Source organism: Myotis lucifugus, unplaced genomic scaffold (assembly GCF_000147115.1).
Source record: "Myotis lucifugus unplaced genomic scaffold, Myoluc2.0 scaffold_241, whole genome shotgun sequence".
NCBI classification, from domain to species: domain Eukaryota; kingdom Metazoa; phylum Chordata; class Mammalia; order Chiroptera; family Vespertilionidae; genus Myotis; species Myotis lucifugus.
In genome coordinates, this window is record NW_005871289.1 from 845,826 (window position 1) to 868,200 (window position 22,375).

Sequence of the window (22,375 nt, forward strand, 5' to 3'; positions counted from 1 at the left end):
TTTTAAGTCAAATTAATTTAAATAAAATCCTTGATCAAATATCCACAGAAATTATCAGCAGTAATACACTAAAGAATTAATAATATATTAATGGCTTTTACAATTAAGTGAAACAAACTACCTGGTCTCTCTATAGCTATCACATTTTTAATTAAACATTGAAAATCAAAGTTCAGAAAGAATAATTTGCCTAATAAATATACATAGTCCAATACACAAAAGTAAATAATTATAAGACCTACTTTTGAGCATAAATGTCTGTTATTACATATATTATATACACTATTATAATGATTATAATACAAATTAGATTATTATGGGATGTGAATTCTAAGAAGGTTTTAGCTATTATTGTATCCCTAATGTTCAATATTAAGGCAGTCAGTAGACCTTAAAATACGTGAATGAAATGAATGACTTAAAATCAGGTTTTGTTTTGTTTTATGATAACATCTAAATTATAAAATAACTTAATCATTTTGTATTAAACTAGCCTACCTTATGTTAAAAGAGTATTAGAAAAGCAAATCCTACTGTATTAAATAATGCTAATGGAAAGCTAAATAATATTAATACACTGAATTATACATTTAAAAAATAACATAAATTTTATGTTATGTATATTTTACCACAAAAAATATTGCAATAGACATACCCAACAGAACCACTGAAATAAAAAAAGTTGGTATACCAAATGACAGCAAGGCTGTGGAGTAAATGGAAGTCTCATACACAATTGACAGGAATAAAAACTGACATAGCCACTGTGGAAAACGATTTGTCAATATTTGTTAAAGTTGGAATTTTAGACACTATATAACACTGCCCATAAAAATACCCCTAAATGTGTGCCTTATGTTCATCAAATACCTGTACAAGAATATTCATGGGAACATTATTAATAATCGGTCTAAATTGGAATAATCCAAATGTATATGGAAAGTGAAAAGGATAAATAAACTGTGGCAAAAGTATAGAATGAAATCAATCACTATTACACATAACAACATGATGAATCTCACAAACATGATGTTGAGTAAATGGAGCTGGACTCAGAAAAATATACGCTGTAAGATTTCATTTACATAAAGTTCAAACATGAGCAAGATTGTATTTATAGTGTTAGAAGTCAGAGTATTCTGTTCAGAGAACAAAGATAAAAGACACGGACTGGGATAAAACATTTGCAGATTACATATCCAAGAAAGACCTTGTATCCAGAACAAATAAAGAGCTCTCTAACCTCAGTAGTAAGAAAACAAACATTGCAATTAAAAATGGGCACAAGACTTAAAGCACTTCATCAAAGAGGACACACCTATAGCAAATAAGGAACAAAATTAGTTTAACATCAGCTATTTGGGAAATGCAAATTAAAATCATAAAGGGGGACTGCTACACACTGATAAGAATGACTAAAATAAAAAATACTGGCAATATCCAACACTGGTGAGGATATGGAAAGACTGGATCCTTCCTGCATTGCTAATGGGAATGCAAAGTATAGCCAATTTGGAAAGCAGTTTGGCAGTTTCTTTTTTCTTTCTTCTTCTTTTTTTTTTTTTTGCCTTTGTCAATGAGGCTTTTTATTTTTTTTTCCTTTATTGATTAAGGTATTACAGATGTGTCCTTATCACCGCCCCCCATGGCCCTCCCTCCCCCCGACTCATGCCCTCACTCCCCTGGTGTCTGTGTCCATTGGTTAGGCTTATATGCATGCATACAAGTCCTAAAATTTTCAGGAGGGTTTTTGACTCTTGAATCTAAAATGCACTTCCCATACAACCCAGGAACCACAAATCCATGGCATTTATCCTAGAGAAGTGAAGACTATGTCCACACAAGACTTATACGTATACATAATAGCTTTATTTGTAATAGCTCAAAAGCAGAAACAATTCAATGTCTTTCAACAGGTGAATGAATAAACGAACTGTGGTACATCCATGAAAAGGAATACTGCTAAGATGTAAAAACAACATACTTTTGATACCCGAAACAACTTGGATGAATCTCAAGACCTTGATACTGAATTTAACAAGGCAACCTGAAAAGGATATATACTACATGATTCCATTTTAAAAATGAGAGAAATGAAGAACATTAGTGGTTGCCAGGGTATGGAAAGAGGGGTGGATAGGGAGGAGTTGTGAAAATTTAAGGAGTAACATGAGTCTGTACCCTGACTGAGGTGGTGGTCACACAGATCTCCTCTTGACAAAGGGTCACAGACATACCTACGTGTGTGCACAAGTGCATGTAAACACTGGAGAAATCCTAGTTAGTAATACTGTACTAATGTCAATTTCCTAGTTTTGATCATTTACTCTAGTTGTGTAAGATGTTACCATGGTGAGAAGCTGGATGAAGGGTTCATGGGAATTCTCCTTTTGCAACATTTTGTGAGTCTATAATTAATTCAAATTAAGGGTTCAAGTACTCTTTTTGCAATATTTTGTAAGTCCATAATTAATCCAAATTAAAAAGTAAACTACAACAACAAGTCATAAAAGTGGTTATGCACGGAAAGGTTGTTAGTATCCAGGAGGCATGAGAGGGGCTCCTGTGCGCTGGTCATTCTCTGTTTACTGGGTGTGTGCTGTTTACCTGGGGGAGCTCACTTTGTGAACATTCACCCAGCTGCAAATACTTATGATTTATGTGCTCCTCTGTGTCCATGTTTCACTGAGGAAGTTTACTAAACATGAAAAAATAAGCGTAATCTTCATTAGCCTATAGTTGTTAACTTCATTAACAACTTTCCTAGGGAAGTTCTAGTTAAAATACACATTTGAGCCCTAACTGGTTTGGCTCAGTGGCTAGAGCGTCCGCCTGCGGAGTGAAGGGTCCCAGGTTCGATTCCGGTCAAGGGCATGTACCTTGGTTGCGGACACATCCCCAGTAGGGGGTGTGCAGGAGGCAGCTGATTGATGTTTCTCTCTCATCGATATTTCTGACTCTCTATTCCTCTCCCTTCCTCTCTGTAAAAAATCAATGAAATACATTTTTTAAAAAAATACACATTTGAAATAGTACATGTGTAAATCATGTTCAGACATGGTAAATATACAACAAAAGTATCTTAATTGGGGTACAGTTGCTTTGTCCTTTTAGAACCCTTCATATTCCCATAATTTAAAGTCTATGACATAACAATTGTGTTACTAGATTCATCAGAATACCACTCACTAGTCAGTGAAACCCTCTCATGGTACGCACCCTCCCTCTTTGACAGAAGGAGAGCTGATGGTGATCATGCTGGGATGATGGGCACAAGCCAGGTTTTCCTGAGCAACCATGACATCTGTTGACACCACCCTCTGGAACAAAACTTCCTTAAAAAATTGACTATCATTTCTGCCTTTGTTTTCTCATCTCCAATTCTGTTATTAATTCTAAAAGATTTTTTGTCCCCACCACTGAAATAAAACTACTCTTGCCAAACCTCATTAATTGCAATTAATCAGCTCTCTATCTCATTTTACTCAACCTCTCAACAGGATTTGAAAGGCCCTCTTCATTTGGCTACCAGGATACCATCCTCCTGTCACACCCCTCCTTGCCAGTGCTTTCTCTCCAACCTGTGAATGCTGGAATATCTCCAGGCTTCTGTCTTTTCCTTCTCTTCCCAGGTGATCCCTACAGTCTTATGACTTTAAATCCCATTTGCATACCAATGACTTCAACATTTTTATCCTTATGACAACCTCTCTCATGAATTAAAATCATAAATTAAACTGTCTACTCGATTTCTCAGATGTCTTACAGGCTTCTCAACTTTAACACAATTAGTATCAAATGCTAAATATTTGCTGCAAATCATTATTCATCTAGCTGATCAGATAAAAAATATAGAGGTCATCCTTGATTTCTTCCATACCTTCACATTTCATATCCACTCTGTCAGAAAGTCCTGTTCCTGTAACCTCAAAAACAAACAAACAAAAAACAACAACAACAAACAACCCAGATTGGACCACTTCTCTCCATCACCACACCAGTGTGAGCTACCACAATGCACTACAGAATCCCGTTAACTAGTCTACCTGCTTCCACCCTGAAACTTCTACAGCCTAATCACCTCAAAGTAGCTGGAGTGATCTTTTAAAAACCTTAAATCATGCAGGGGGGTCTGACGATCTATTACACAACCATGTGCATGTGGTTGAAAATACTGTATCATATACTCAGAAATTGTTGGCATCGTGAAAAAGAGCCTTCACTTGGACAGAGATACCATTGAAACTGATGTGCTTTTACTTGAAAGTCAAATATATTTTTAAAAAACACACTTAAATCAGAGCACAAATCACTCTCCTATTAAAAAACTTTAGTGGTTTTCTATGAGACTTAATGAAATTCAACTCTTTAACATGGTTTATCTATCAATGTAAATCAAACTTTTTAAAAATGTCTGTCCTGTACAAAGTCAAACAGAGTGGAAGTGACACAGAGAGAAATACAATGCCTACATAATCGGACCCTTTTTCCCCTTTTACACTTCATCTGCTACCACTGGATCCATCACTCACTCCACGCCAACACACTGGTATTTCTCACTGTTTCTGAAGTACATTCCAGTCTCAGGGCCTTTACATTTCCTGTTCCCTTCTTCCCCTAGATCTTCTTAACACCATTTAATTTTCTGTGCAAAGATAATTTCCTCAAAAGTAATCTAATTTTATTTCTCCCTCTCCTCATCCTGCATTATTTTCTTCACATCAGGTAACATTATCTGATATTTAATGATAGTGCTTGCACACAAAAACATAATCTTCATGAGGGTAAGGACTATATGTTACCATTATATCTGCTATGCCTAAAACAATGATTGGAACATTTACCAACAAAACTTTGATAAATGATGAATGAGTGAATAATGGAGCCCCTGTGTGGCTAAATAATCTAACTCTATCTCCTAAACATCCAGTATAATTGAGGAGACAGGATTTTACTTATATCAGAATCCACATAATTGTATACTATTTTTAACAGGGGTCTACATTAAGAGTAGCAATATAAAATTTCAGTAGTTGCCTATTTTACTCTTGGGACTGATAAAACATTAAACCAGAAACTATTCTAAAATAACTGCCTGGCCCAGCAGTTTCAGCCAATTTTTACACCTGGAACAAAGGGGGAACAAAAGATGAACTTCCACTAAGTTATATGTAAGTGTTATGCCTTCTTTAATTTTATTTGGGCTTTTAAATGAAATAAGCAATTTTAATAAAATGAGAGCCAATGAACTTGTAAATTAAAAAAGTATAACATCTGCTCTAACCAGTTTGGCTCAATGGATAGAGCGTCGCTTGCGGACTCAAAGGTCCCAGATACGATTCTGGTCAAGGGCATGTACCTTGGTTGCAGGCACATCCCCAGTAGGAGGTGTGCAAGAGGCAGCTGATCGATGTTTCTCTCTCATCGATGCTTCTAACTCTCTATCCCTCTCCCTTCCTCTCTGTAAAATATCAATAAAATATATTCATTAAAAAAGTATAACATCCATGCATTTTCATTAAGTACCTGAGAAAATATGTGATTTGAAATTTCACTCTGTTCTGTCTTATAAGGGGCAGAACTAAATATCTGACTAAATATCCATAAACATAGATTCATAGTACTTATGCACATTATTTACTACTGCTCCAATTTTAACTCAACATAACTATATGTTGATATTCTGAATTATAAGTTTCAAACCATTTAAGCCAAGGAAAACCTATGTACTCCACAACTGTTACCTACTTTATTCATTTTTGTTATATTTGACAAGTTCCTTTCAGACCTTTTATGTCACATGTGCTGGAGTAGAATTAAAGAGATTGAATGTGTATGTATATGTATATATGTGGATATATATATATATATATATATATATGAGAGAGAGAGAGAGAGAGAGAGAGAGAGAGGCACTTCTTTTCTAGGAACTTGGTTGATTTGTGGGTGAATTTGAAAATCCTAAAGACATTAACTCAGAAATATACTGAAATCCAAACCAAAACAGGATCACGTGAGAAATATACTAGAATTATTAAAAATGAAGAAATGGTAATAAAAATTCTTTCTAATTGTTTTCAACATTTCTTTATTATTATCTTTTTCTGTTAATGAAAACAGTATGAAAGATGACCTCATGAGAAACTTACCTCCTGCATCTAAAACAGTGAATATCAAATAGCAGATGATAAATACTAAATAGATCAAAGGAAGGATGATAAAATGTTTGCTCATCTTGGGAAAAGTTATTACATGAATTATAAAACAATAGCTTATGAGATATTTCCCCCCTTCAGAGTTCTTAGATCATAATTATTATTAAATATAATTAAATTATGATGTATCTTCCTACATTTATAATGCTTGATTTTAGGTATGTGAAAATCATACTCCATTGAAAGATACATTTGAATATTCAAATATTCTGAAGTTTGCAGCAATTCTATTGGAAATTTCTTGAAATTTAGTCTTTGTCACTGATTTTATAAATACTTAAATTAAATGTTCAATCTAAAATAAATGGTGAGTGAATATACTGTACACCTGAAACTGATATAATATTGTATACCAACTATATTTAAATAAAAAAATTATTTTCCACTTTAATGAAAGAAATAAAAATTGAAATAAATGAATTTTATATGTGTAATAGCCTCCTGGATTTTTGGTTCAACAATGGCTTACTGCATAAATAATTCTTTTCCAACTTATATATACATTTTCATTTAATTGCAGATAATCTCACTCTAATATAGATCTTTAAACTTGATTACTGGAAAAATTGGAACACTTAAATCACCCTTAGGAATTCACAAGAAAATAGTAAACATATAACATCACAAAGTCACCCATTTCAAAAATTTGAAATGACTTAATCTTGCTTTATTCCCATACAAGCAGTAATATCAAACTCTCAATGCTAACAGGACCAAATGTGATTTGTTATCTCTATCACCCAGGAGCCAGGCTCACAGAAAACAAAATCATCCACTTGGACTTGCAATTTGAAGGAACTGTGGACATGACTAAACACTGAGGTTTTAAGAATTTTAGTTTTGAGAACTCCCCCAAGTTCCTTCTACTTCTCAAATTCTATGCTTCCTTGAGTCCTGCTGAATCAATAGTCTCAGCAATTGATTCATAATGGTGTCACCTCTGTAACTAGAAAAACTTGGTGGAACGGGTATTGAAAATAGGAGTTATTTATCTGTTAACAGGTGCAATGCTAACAAATGTTTAATGTAAATCTAGTTCCATAGCTATTAATAATTAAATTCAATATTTAAGATATCAGGAATAGTGAACACTAGGTGTCAGTGTAAGAAGTGGAAAAATATTTTTCAAAACTTGTTTCCTATCAGGTATATAACAAAGAAATCAAAAGCAGCTGTGACCACATCTACTTATAATTACATAATTCAGTTAACAAGCCAATCTTTCTTTCAAACAAAAATTCCTGTTCCAAACCATCAAGAGTTTAAAATCAGATTAAGCTGATTATTAGAAGTTACAAGTCTTTTGTAAATTCAGCTGCATAATGCACAAAAAATAATTTTACTTTTAAGAATACATATTTTGAAAAATGCGGTTAAATGCAGGTATAAGTCTGAAAGTATTATGTTACATGATTTTAGCTGGTGGAAAATAATCATTTTAAAAATAGTAGTGCTGGATGATTAGTAAAGGATACTGAATTATAAGTAACCCCCCCAGCCCACCCCCCACCCCCGGAACAGAAGTCTCCTACACAAATGTCAAGGTATGTTAAAGGGTTAGTTCACAAAAAAAACAACAACAACAACAAAAAAAAACACAACCAAACACATGAACTCAGGAAGGGTAATTGACTCTCCCAAAATTCTGGTAGCTAGAGTCTTAAAAATATAATCATCATTAGCAATAACAATTATAAGGAAAGGGTAACATTAAATATTGACTCACATTTTAAAAGTGCATTCATAGGAAATACCTAATTTAGGCCCAATAATGACTTAATAAGTTTATACTCATTTTAGAACAGTGTTCATTAAGGGGGCTTGACTCTCTTCTATCTATTGAACCTACTCATTTATCCATTTCTCTGTTCCATCTCTTAAACTCTAAACCATTATTTGCTTATTAAATCTTTCCATGTGTTTTGCAAGAATATTGGGAAACTTTTTCATACAATATTCTGAAAGTCATTCATTCGTGGGAAAGTAACAAAACTAAATACAAAAATGATGGGACTAAAAAAAAATTATTTAGGAGAACATTCAGGATTTGCTGGAGAAAAATAAATGTTTTAGTGTTCTCGTTTCACTGACAGTTAAGTTATATTCAAATTATAGTAATAATATAAAAAAGTATGAAGTTTATGAAAAAACTTTAAAAATCAGGATTGAAACAAATTAATGAAGGCAATTTAGACTGCTCTGTGTCTGCAGGTTTCTTAGGGACATAAAGCCTAAGGGGACAGTCAGTAGGGAATCGGGAAATTCACAGATAATAAATTATTTAAGCTGATATCTAAGAATTTTAAGATCTCTAATCATATTAGTAATGAGAAGTAATAGAGATAGACTGTATATGTTGAGACATTCAAAGGCAGGAAAGAGGCCCCAGAAATACATATAGCATATGGCTTTATTTTTTTAGGGATTTCATTTTTTTTGCCTCTATATATTCTATTTTTTAATATTTAATTTTCAATTACAGTTGAAGTACAAGATTATATTAGTTTTGGTGTACAAACATAGTGATTAGACATTTGCATACATCATAAAGTGATCACTCTGGTAAGTCTAGTAACCATCTAACATCATACAAAGTTACTACAATATGATTGACTATATTCCCTGTGCTGTACTTTACATCCCCATGACTATTTTTATAACTGACTATTTGTACTTCTTAATCCCTTTCAACTTTTTCACCCATCCCCGCCCCCCCCCCCCCAATAAAGAAGTCAGACAGGGAAAGATAAATACCATATGTTTTCACTTATATTCTAAAAAAAAACCAACCAAACAAAATAAATAAACAAAACGGAAACACTTGTCAGAATGGCTATCAACAAATCAACAAATGACAAGTGCTAACAAGGATGTGGAGAAAAGGGAACTCTAGTATATCTCTGGTGGGAATGCAGACTGGTGCAGTCATTATGGAAAACAGTATGGAGTTTCCTCAAAAAATTAAATATGGAACTGCCATTTGACCCAGTGATCCCACATCTAGAAATATATCTTAAGAAACCCAAAACACCAATCAGAAAGAATGTATGCACCCCTGTGTTCATAGCAGCACAATTACAATAGCTAAGATCTGGAAAAAGCCCAAGTGCCCATCAGTAGATGAGTGGATAAAAAAGCTGTGGTATATTTATACAATGGAATACTATGCAGTAAAAGAAGGATCTCTTACCTTTGAGACAACATGGATGGACCTGGAGAGTATCATGCTAAGCAACATAAGCCAGTCAGAGAAAGACAAGTATCACATGATCTCACTTACATGTGGAATCTAATGAACAAAATAAACAGACTAACAAAATAGATCCAGAGTCACAGAAACATGCAACAGACTAAGGAATCTCAGAGGGTGGAGTGGGGGAAGTGGAAGGGGTGGGGGGAGAGATTCATCAAAGAACTCATATGCATATATGCTTAGCCTATGGACAGACAATAGTGCTGTGAAGGTCTAGGGAGAGGGTGGAATCAGGGTGGAGGGGGTTAATGGGGTGGGGGGAGACATTTGTAATACTTTCAACAATAAAAATAAAATAATAAACTTTAAAAATTAGAATTCTATTCCTGACAACATCATTTAAATCCATTCTGAAATCCAAATATAGTTTTAGTTATTAGTGATTACTAAGTGCCTTATCCAAGCATAAAGACTAAGTTAAAACAAAGAAACAATTGGCTGTAAAATTTAAGTGGAAATTTTTAAAAAGTATTAATTATCATTCCCTCTTTTGGAGAGAAGCCATTTGGTCTTACATACTGACAGATAAATAAGTTCTTTCTTGCTTCCAAGGAACTTTCATTTCCTGAATAGCATTAAAAAACACCCACAAATAAATTAGATATGTTAGAGGGAAAAGGCTGAATTCTAGTATTTTCTTTATTTCCACAAGCGAGACATTTAAAAATAGTAACTGTATCAATGCCTGATCTCTGATTTATATGAAAATTCAGTGGCTTTATTTTATATCCAACATGATAGAAAATACCAAAGTTATTTATAAAAAAAGAAGAGTTAATAGTTTTGCTTTTAAATGAAAAATAAAAACAAAAAACCACAAACATTTAAAAATACTGAGTTCTACTGTGGCTCGTGTTTTCCAGTGGTTAGAGTGTGGCCCCAGGTGCCAAGGTTAAGGGCAAATACCAGGGTTGCAGGTTTGATCCCAGGCCCTGTTTGGGCCATGTGCAGGAGGCAACCAATCAATGTGTTTCTCTCATTTCGATGTCTGTCAGTCTCTCAATCTCTCTTTCTCCTCCATCCCTCCCACTCTCTCTAAAAATCAATGGGAAAAATATCCTCAGGCGAGGGTTAACAACAACAAATTGAGTTCCAACACAAGGTATCCATAACACCCTATTCTTTTTTTCTTAATTTTTAAAAATTCTCACTCAAGGATGTTTATTGATTTTAGAAAGAGAAGAAGGGAGGGGGGAGGTAGAGAGGGGAGGGGAGGAGAGAGACAGAGAAAGAAAGAGAGAACGAGGGGGAGAGAGAGAGAGAGAGAGAGGGAGAGGGAGAGGGAGAGGGAGAGGGAGAGGAGAGAAAGAGAGAGAGATCAGTTACCTCCCATACACACCCTGAACTAGAGATCGAATCAGCAACCTGGGCATGTGCCCTGACTAGGAATCGAACCCTCAACTCTTTTGGTGTACAGGAAAATGCTCCAACCAACTGAGCCACCAAGCCAGGCACAATGTTATTCTTAACAATAAAATCAAATGCTTGTATATTTAGGAAAAAACACACAATTTTTTTTAAGCCACCACAGATAATATTATTGAACGGAATAAAGCTGAGACTTCTATGATGAAAGTAAAAGAAAATAGGAGAAGAAACTGAAAAAAATTTTTACTTTTTCTTTATGTGGACCATAAGAAATTTGTTAGGAACACTATTTTACTTCTCATAAGATCATCAGGTCTTACTGAAGTCTAGTGATTGGACACAACAGTCTTCAGGAGGAAATTTTCAAGGAAAAAAGCATTACCAGAACTTTTCTTTTTGAAGCCTATTACCAGGGCAAGCAGAAATATGGTGAACTTCTAAACAAGTTCAATATTTTGAATATATTTTTCAACTAGTAGCTCTGTGCACAAATCCGTGCGCAAGTAGCTTGCTGCCGCTTGCCTCAGCTGGCCACCCGCTGACTGCTGCTGGTAGCTCTCCACTGCTCATAGCTCGCTGCCCCGCCCTCCTGGAGCTTCCCCACCCACCTCCCCCCTCTCTCCCTCATAGCTTGCTGCCCTGCCCCCTCCTGCACCTCTCCGCGCCCGCCCGCTTGTACCTCATTGGCCCACCCTCCTGCTGATCCGTGATCTGGTTGTGACGCACTTGGTCTTTACGGCTCAGGGTGTAACGGCTAATTAGCATATTCCTCTCTTATTATATAGGATTATGTTTAAACCTATTCTTTTTGATACATTTAATTACCTTGTCTGGAGGTCTATTAAATGATGCTTATTTTAATGTTATCAAATTACCCATTATGCCTAAGACATTTTGCTGGCAAAGACCATTTTCATATATAAGAATATAACTTTTTCTCTTTATAAACTTCAAGTCTGGTAAATCTCTATCAGAGACTTGAGATTGAATTTATATTTTCCATACCAAATGAAGATTCTGCTTCCCTTTCTTGGGATTTCTCTTTTTCTTTTCTTTTCTTTTCTTCTTTTTTTTTTTACTATTCTCCACAAAATATAAATCTTACTCGCAAAACAATACTCTTCACTTCAGAGGACTACACAACACTCAAGTTTAGAAGGGATCTTAGAGGTGTGTACAGTCCATTCAGTCAGATAAGTACCCATTAGTACCTATACACAAATAAGCATATTTCATTTTAAAAACTCTCCAGCTACATAAAGAAGAAACGACTTGAATTCCACATCCACTGCTTATAAGCTGTGTGATTTGGGGCAAGTTGCTTAATTTTTCTGTTCTTCAGTTTCCAAGTCTATAAATGAAGATATTGCCTTCTAACTCTCTAGGTTTACTGTAATATTAAGTAAAATGTTTGTTACAAGAGATGCCATTCTGTCAAAGTGTGTGCAGATTGAAAGTTTAAAAATCAAATATTTGTATTTTCTTAAGTGCATTTGCTAAATCAAGGAATCTTTACATAAAATTTTTTGGGAAAAAGTTTTTGGTTTCAAGAAATAATTGCTATACTGTATACATTTATACAAAAAGCAGACTTCATTATTGAGAGATATCTTTCTAAGTTTATCATACACTATCTTTAGTTTCTAAAAAAATACCCTGAATATATCAACTTTTTCTAATGAAGCCTTCACTATGAATATGAATCATCATATTGTGTTATTTACGAGTGATGGTCTCTGCAACCAAAAAACTATATTAGGAGACTTTAGACATTACTGTATATACTTTCTGGAACATACTTTATAAATTTTTCTCCTAGACCACCTAGATACCTATAATTTTGTTTATTTGTATTTTTAAGCAATTATTTTCTCCTGGCTACTTGTGGTTTCTTATCAATGCCTCACTTAGTAAATAATCACCATTCTGCTGCTTCTACTCTATTGTGAAGAAAAAAAACAGATAAATTTTTAAATTAAACATACTGAATAATGAGCAGCATTTTTATAGTATCTATTTACTTCTATTGCTTACTGTCAATTCTTAGCTGGATTAGAGTGGAAAGTCAGTATATTTTTACTGATAATAAAACATCATTTTTAAAATTAGTCTCAAAATAATCTTACGATTTTTTTCTTAAACCTTTTTTAATCAATACCCTTATTTAATAAACCTTATAGCTCCTTCCATTAACTTTAAAAAACTGAAGTCAAATTTATATCAGTGCTTCATTTAGAAATACCTTATGAATTTCAGATTATATACATTAGCATTTCAGAACAACTTACTCTAGAAAAGTATATAAGGATAGTTAATATATTTGGGGGAAACTAAGAATATGATTTACACATTCATCAAGATATGTAAAAATGACTAGAAATGATTAGCATAAACAAATTGGTCCCTATCCCAATATATTAAAATTATCTAATATAACATCAGGATGGATGCAAATATTTGAAGGGACTAAAAACTCACACCCATCTTTTAATAAAGAATTATGTATTCTTCAATTATAGAATACTATATAAAAACTGGGATCTGAGAAATAAAGTCTCTTAATTATATCTACACTAGAGGCCGGGTGCATGAAATTCTTTCCCAGGGGTTGGGGGTGGGGGGGGAGGTCCCTCAGCCCAGCCTGCACCCTCTCCAATCCAGGACCCCTCGGGGGATGTCTGACTGCCTCTCACAATCTGGGACTGCTGGCTCCTAACTGCTCGCCTGCCTGCCTGTCTGATCGCCCCTAATCACCTCTGCCTGCCTGACTGATCACCCCTAACTGCTACCCTGCCAGCCTGATTGCCCCTAACCGCCTCTGCCTCGCCCTGCACCCGGGACCCAGGATTCCTTCCTCCAGCTGGTTGCAGGCACCTGGGACCCGGGCTTCCCTCCCTCTAGCTGGTTGCAGGCACCCAGGATCTGGGCTGGTTCCGCCTGGGCCAGCTGCAGCCCCAGGCGCCCAGAACCATGGGGAGGCGGCTTGTCCCTCTCCTTTGCCGCAGGCGCAGGTGCCTGGGACCATGGGGTGGGCGGCTTGTCCCTCTCCCAGGCCGTAGGTGCAGCTGCTGGCACCGGGGACCGCAGGGCGTGCGGCTTGTCCCTCTCCCGGGCTGCAGGCGTAGCCATTGGTGCCCGGGACCGTGGGGTAGGCGGCTTGTCCCTCTCCCGAGCCGCAGCTTGGCTGGTCCCCATTGCTCTTTCACGAGCTCATTTGTGCCTGGCTGGTCCCCATTCCTCTCTCCCCAGGGTTGAGTGTCTGAGTCATTACAGCATGACAGCATGAGGGCGTGATGACCATTTGCATATTAGCTCATTATTATATAGAATAACAAATAAGGCAATGTGAACTCGTTAAAATTTTGCAACTTAAACCGCTAATACAGAAATAGTAGTTATTTTTTAAAACCAGGAAAAGGCCTATATATGTACAATAAAAATATACATATAAAATTTTATAATTAAATCTAAAACAAAATGATTATAGAAAAAGAATCATATGTATACAGAGGGGGAGAGAAGAAACAGGAGAGATGGAGAATGGAGACAGGGAGAAAGGGGGACAAGAGGAGAGAGTGAAGGAGAGAAAGAAAGATGGGAAGATACTGTTTTATACCCATGCTAAGATGTGAGAAGAGAAACACTGATTGGTTGCCTTCTTACCTGCCCCAAGAGGGGATGGAACCCTCAGTTGAAACCCTCAGATGGAACCCTTTCAGTGCACAGGACTCACTCCTGCTGGGTGACTTACAATTTTTGACTTTACAGTGGTGCAAAAGTGAATGCATTTAGTAGAAACCATACTTCAGATTTAGAATCTTGATCTTTTTCTGGGCTAGCAATGTGTGATGTGATACATATATGATGCTGGGCAGAAGCGGAGGGGTGCAGCTCCCAATCAGCCCCACGATCGCAGTCATGGGGTAAACAACCGACACTCTACAAGGTGTGCTTTGGTGTTAGCAAATTTTGGTATTCTGTTTTGAGTTTTTGAATCCCATCATGTCTACAAAACACCCATCTGTGTCTTCTGCTTCTAGTGAGAGGAAGAACAGGAAGGCAATTACTCTTGAGATGAAACTCAAGGTAATTGTCCACCAAGGGGCAGCAAGTCATAATAACATAAATTACGTGAAATATTCAACACTTCATTATAAAATGGACTTTGTGTTAAATGATTTTGCCCAATACAGGCTAAATGTAATTATTCTGAGCACATTTAAGGTGGGCTAGGCAAAGCTATGATGTTTGATAGGTTAGGTGCACTAAATGCATTTTCGACTCAGGATATTTTCAGTTTACAATGGGTGTATCATGATGCAACCCCATCATAAGTTGAGGAGCATCTATAGTTCCTGCTAGACTCATATAGCAAAAATCCAATGATTTTAAATTAAATGGTAAATAATTATACTCTGTGTATAAAAAAGAGATTTTTCTAATATTTAACTTTGAGTTAAATGGAGAAATAAGAATAGCCATAAAGCCATCAAAAATCATGATAATTTTTGAACTTCACTGCAAATGGATATTAGCAAAAAAGATATTATTCTCAGCATAATATCAATTCAGCCACATGATTTCCAATTGGTGCAAATCTCTACCTATTTTAAGTAATGCAACTCAATCTTGAGTGGGAATTTTATAAAAGGTTTGCATCTCTTTGGTAAATCCAAAATTCTTGGAAACTATACATTAGGTATTTATAAGATGTTTCAGCCAGAACTGAAACATTCAACACAGGTCAGAAGTCCAAGCATGATATAGGATCCCAGCAGCTAGTACAGTTTATTGAGGTGAAGGGAGCGTAGCAGACCAGCAAAGGGAAGGAAAAATAAAGAAGCCTAAAGAAAAATCTTTGACACATGAAGAAAAATGGGAAGATACTGTTTTGTTTTGTTTTTATACCCTTGCTAAGAAAAACCAAGTAACCTGAGACACTACATATAACTTATCAGTACTGTGAACAACTTGTGCTCTGAGATTTTCTTACCTTGAAGAGTTGAATAATTGACTATTAGTGAGATATTCTGCAGTAGGATAAAAAAGACATGCTAAGGGAGGGGGCGGCGTGGCAGTGGAGCATGGGGGGGAGGGGGGATTAGAAATCCCTTCCTGGTTGATCCTCTAGGTTATGCTGTAGCAAATTACCCAGGGGAATTCAGAGAAAATGTGGTTAACGAGGTTTTCTACTTCAAATATGCCCATACTGTGTCACAGATTAAAAACTACTTATCTGTTAACAACATTATGAACTTATTTCTTTTTCTAAAAGAGGAGATGCAATAGTATTTCTTGAGGCATGAGGTGGTAACATATGAGAGAAAACAAGATTAATTAAATAGAAAAAATTTTAAGGCCAATCAGAAATACGTGCTATTCCAAATCAGTTAGAAAATTATCACAATACATTCACAAGAAAAGAAAAGAAAGTTATAAGTACAAACAAATAAAAGTCACCAGTGTTTAGTAACACAATGTTTTATAATTTGAACCACCCTGTATGTGGACATGGGCACATGTGTGTTTTCCACAAAGTGGGTGTGTTTTCAGTCTGTTTATGCTATATATATATATATATATATATATATATATATATAGTACTTTACTTACTACACAGGACAGTGATGGCGAACCTTTTGAGCTCGGCATGACAGCCTTTTGAAAAACCCTAACTTAACTCTGGTGCCGTGTCACATATAGAAATTTTTTGATGTTTGCAACCATAGTAAAACAAAGATTTATATTTTTTGATATTTATTTTATATATTTAAATGCCATTTAACAAAGAAAAATCAACCAAAAAAATGAGTTCGCATGTCACCTCTGACACGCATGTCATAGGTTCACCATCACTGCAGTAGGACCAGACAAAACAGACCAAGAATTTTTTTTTCCCCAGATGGTATTTGTGAACTGTATCCCATTCACATATACACAGACTGTGTTCCGGTTTGCTGAGTTACATATACATGCTGTGACTCAGTACAAAGTCAGAATGTTTAGTTAGCTAGAAGTCTGCTTCCATTCTGTGATTCATGAGGTCCCCCTGGTACGGCTACTTCCTTTATTTTATGCAATCACAAATTATATTAGTTTGTCCTATTTTGATAACCCTTATAATTGAAGTTCTGCACAAGAAATTTTATGACTATTTTAAAACATACTCATAAACCATGACTGAGGTGGCATAAGTGACGCCTCACAGAACTGGTGATTAGGATTAAGCAGTGCCTTGCATGAGCTCCTTCTACCAGGTTAACAGCCAAGTTAAAAAGTATTAGAAGTAGAAGGGGGATGGGGGAGGGATAGACAACTCAGTGCATGCTGACCAAGATGGGAGATTTAAGCAATCAATTTTCACACATATAAATTTGTTACTAATTTTCACAATTAAACATTATTACCATGACCCTGAAAAACTGGTTCTGATATGAAAACACTACAACAGATTGAAGAACTTATTCATTACCTGGGAAACTAATATAGTGAAAATCTGATATAATTTTGAAATGAAATGGTAATTATATTCTATGCATAAAATGAGACTCTCTGACAAGGAACTTTGAATGAATAGCAAATAAAAGCAGCTATATAGTCATCAGAAATCATGACAGCTTGGAATGTGAAAGGATATTATTATTGAGAGCATTATAAGAGCAATTCATTTATTGTTGCTGCAAAACTGAGTACAGTTCCTAGGAAGGAGCCTGGTATAGACACTCTCATTGCTGTGGGTACTGCTGCCACTATAATGGCTCAATACAACACAAAACCTTAACACTATTTTCCCTTTTTGTCATTTTTTGTAAAAGTCAAAATCCTCGCCCTAACCGGTTTGGCTCAATGGATAGAGCGTCGGCCTGCGGACTCAAGGGTCTCAGGTTCGATTCCGGACAAGGGCATGTACCCTGGTTGCAGGCACATACCCAGTGGGGAGTGTGCAGGAGGCAGCTGATTGATGTTTCTCTCTCATCAATGTTTCTAACTCTCTATCCCTCTTCCTTCTCTCTGCAAAATCATAAATATATTTTTTTAAAAGTCAAATCTCTCAGATCATCTTCAGATTCATCAGGTTAGTGAAAACAGGTACTGAGGTAGGTCTTTAGTAAAAGTGAAGTGGTAGAACGCAAACTTTCAAAAAGCAGGGGATGCCTATATGTACAAGGTGTCCCAAAATATGTATATACACTTTGAATAATTAATTCGAATGGGTTAAATCTGAAAAGAAAGAAACATCAATTGAGCTATCAACTGTTAAAGTATATAGGCATTTTTGGGGGGACACCCTATCTTACATCACACATAAAAATTAGCTCAAAATGTCTTAAAGACTTAAATGTAAGACCTTAAACAGCAAATTTCCCAGAAGAAAACAGGGGAAAAACTCGTTGACATTGGTCTTGCCCATGATTTTTTTTCTGGACATGACACTAAAAACACAAGTAACAAAAGCAAAAATAAACAACTAAAACTTTATCAAAACAAAAAGCTACTGCAAGCAAAAGTAAAATAAAATGAAAAGGCAACCTATGAAATGGGATAAAATATTAGTAAACCATATATCTGATAAGGGGTTGATATCTAAAATATATAGGGACCTCATACAACTCTACAGCAAAAGAAAATAAAAAAGAAATAACTTTAACAATTGCAAAGGGTGGGTGTCAGGAAGCCCCAATTCTGGTTCCAACACCACCACTTAATAAGTCTGTAACTTTGGGCAAATCATATTTCTTCACTTGGCAATCCAAATTAGGAATAATAATATCCTCACTGAGATTTAATAATAACCAAATAAAACATACATGAAAGCATTGTTAAAGTTTAAAAAAATGAGAAAAGGGTCTAATAGACATTTTTCCTAAGAATTTATGCAACTGGCCAACAGGTATATGAAAAGATGCTGAACATCCCTTATCATCAGAGAAATGCAAATCAAAACCACAATGAGATATCAACCTCTTCCTGTCAGGTGGCTATTGAAAAAAAGACATAAGATAGCAAGTGTTGGTGGGATGTGGAGAAGAGAGAACCTTGTAGGCTGTTAGTAGAAATGTAAGTTGGAAAACAGTATGGAGGTTTCTCAAAATATTAAAGATAGAACTACCATTTCCCTTTAGTCTCCATGTTTTCTAATGAGAATTCGGCTATGTTTCAAATCATTGTTGCCTTATAGTAAAAAATCTGGTTACTTTCAGTTTTATATTGTCTTTAGTATTCAGTAGTTGGACATGCATTTTTTTGGGGGGGTTACCCTGTTTAGAGTGGGCTCAGCTTCTTGAATCTGTAGATTTATGTATTTCAGAAGTTTTCAGTCATGATATATTATTGAGAAAGCCCATTTACAATAGCACCAAAGAAGATTACACTTAGGAATAAATCTAACAAGAAATACATGAAGCCTATAGAAGAAAAATGTTAAAACACTCATGAAAGACACAAAAGTAGTCTTGAAAAAAAATGTTAAGACAGTCCCTATTCTTAAATTGATCCAACACTCGAAAGATGTAGTTCTCTCTAAATTTATGAATTCATGCAATCTCAATAAAAATACCAACAAGCTATTTTATGGAGCTACAAAATTTAATACTAACATTCACTTGGAAAAATAAACATACAAGAAATGCCAGGAGCATATTGAGAAAGAAAAATTACAAGGTAAGACTAGCTGTAACAATCTTGAAAATATACTATAAAATCTGTATAATTAAAAATATCATATTAGCACATGCATAGACAATTTAACCAATGTCATAGAATACAAAATTAAAAATGTACCCTAAAGCATATACTAATTTAGAGTATGATAAAGGAAATATCTCAAATGGATCAAAAAGATTAGATCCATAGTTTACACAATAACAAAAATAATTTACAGATGAATTAGAGATCTAATTATTAAAAGGGAAAGAAGGCAAAATTGGATGATTACCTCTTTAAACTTAGTATAAGGAAAAGCCTTTCTATGATTCTAAATCCAAAGGCAATAAATAATTAATGAATTTGAATCTGTTAAAATAACAAACAAGTAGAAAGAAAACTGACCCACAGCAAGGATATATTATTAACATATACCACAAACAAAGAACTAATATATCTAATATATATCAACCATAGGACCAAACACCGGATAGAAAAATGGGGAAAGACCATGACAGTGTTTTTCATTGGTACAACTTGAGCAATAAAAATAACTAATATTACTGCATAATACCTTAAAAATGAAATTTAAATATATATATATGTATATATATGTGTATATGTATATATACACACATACACACATATACACATTAAAATTAAATAAATATGTGGTGGTAAAGAATGGCTATTCCTTTAAGAATAATTGAAATTAAAAAATAGAAAAGGAAAGAAGGAAATAGAAAAACATTATTAGGTAAATATCTATATACACTGAGTGGCCAGATTATTATGACTGGCCAGATTATTATGACCACCCCATCAGTACTTCGTTGGGCCACCTTTTGCCTTCAATACTGCGGCGATTCTTCTTGGCATTGACTCCACGAGATGTTGAAAGGTGATGCGAGGAATCTGACACCATGCCTGATGAATAGCACTGTCCAGTTCTGTGAGATTTGATGGTTGTGGAACCAGCTGCCTGATGGCTCTTTTAATTTCGTCCCACAAATGCTCAATTGGATTGAGATCTGGTGATTGTGGGGGCCACATAAGCAAGGTAAAGTCTCTCTCATGTTCTTGAAACCACTCCTGCACAATATGAGCACCATGGCATGGCGCATTGTCTTGTTGAAAGAAGCCATCTCCATTGGGATATGCCATCAACATGATAGGATGAACTTGATCAGCAACGATACTTAAGTATCGTTGTGCTATTCAGACGTTTATAATGATCTGGCCCTCTAGCAACTTCAGCACGAAATTATAGCTAATTTGCCTACAAATGTCAGGTGGTCATAATAATCTGGCCATTCAGTGTATATAAAAGGCTAGTATGCAAAGTGTCTCCTCAGGAATTCGACAGGGCAACTGGGAGTTCGTTCACTCTCTATGATGTGCGGTGACCACCACATGGAAAGAAGGAAGGCTCCAGCCGGCAGCCAGCAGCTGGGGAAGGGAAGGCCTTGCCGGCAGCTGGAACGCGCCGATAGGCCCTGATTGCCGGCCAGGCCTAGGGACCCTACCCGTGCATGAATTTCATGCACCAGGCCTCTAGTACAGTAATAATTGTCTTAAAATACACTGATGAATGCTAAAATTTATGGACAAACATAAACCTGTTGATATGATACCCTAACTTCTATTAATAAGTTACTATTTTTTTTTTCATTTTGTTGTTAATAAGTATCTTAGGGAAAATATTTTGTGACCATGCAAATATTCTTTTTATCCTGAATTGGTTCCTGGAAGAGAATAGGGACATTAATGGGAAAAAAAGATGAAATTCAAATAAGGTTGATAATTGTATTAACAGTATTATACCCATATTGCTTCCTGGTTTTGATAATTGTACTACAGTTATGTCAGATGTTAACAGATGGAGCTGGAGACTATTTAGGAATTTTCTGTACTATTTGTGCAATATTTTGATGTCTAATATTCAAAATAAAAAAGTTTTAAAAAGAGTTGTGGAAAAACTATGCTTGTATAGTGACAGAATAAAGATAAAAGCTATTACCAGGGGTCAGAGGGTAAGTGAAAAAACTGATTTATGAAGGTGACCCATGGGAACTTTTATGGATGATGAAAATGTCTATATATCATGATTGTGTTGGTAGACATATGACAATAAGTCATCAAAACTGGTGAAATTTTGCTGTATGTAATTTGTAACTCAATAAGACTGACAAAAAAATTCCCAATGCAATCCCCACATAAGCAGAATGCAGAGGAGTGATACCAAATGAGATTATATATGTTCTTACCAGATTAATTAACTGAGTGTGTACCACATCTTCTACCAAAACTGCTGTTTCATGAAGAGGCTTCCTAGAATCACCTAAAGAAAACCTGCAAAAAAATAAAAAATTAATCACACCAATATCAAGAATTGCAAAGCTAAGAATGGAAAAGGTGAAAGATATTTACTACAATCATTTGTTTAATAAAGTACAAATTGTTCTCTCAAATAACACAGTACAGGTACAGTTTCCTATGGATAATGAGTTGTTGCATTTCTCTTACACAGGTGAAAAGCAGTGTTATCTATGCTATTTCTTGATTTGTGTAGTAATTTTTAGGGGCATTTACTTTTTCAAAATGTAAAATAATAACAACCATTTAACACTGATAATCAGAAAATCATATTACCACATCAAAATTGCCAATACAGTTCTATAGTAGCCATACAGAAAATTATAATAGCATATAATATAATTAAAATAAAAGCTGCTAAGAAAAATTTATGTAAAGGCTATAAATCATCATTTTAAAGTATATACAAGCAGATTATCAAGAATGGATTATAAAACTCTTCTTAAAAGTTCTATTCTCAACTTTCAAATGGTGGACCAGATGTACAGAGAGTCACTTCCTGGTAGAGAACATTTAAAAA

The 22,375-nt window shown here is 35.2% G+C and overlaps 1 protein-coding gene across 1 annotated transcript in view; it reads right to left on the reverse strand.

The window, feature by feature from the left end:
* Positions 1–22,375, reverse strand: part of SUPT3H (SPT3 homolog, SAGA and STAGA complex component) — a 408,078-nt gene that overhangs the window by 202,399 nt on the left and 183,304 nt on the right. The window contains exon 2 of the mRNA XM_023762291.1: positions 21,747–21,831. Coding sequence (XP_023618059.1) covers positions 21,747–21,831 — 85 coding nt within the window. The remainder of the gene's footprint in view (positions 1–21,746; positions 21,832–22,375) is intronic.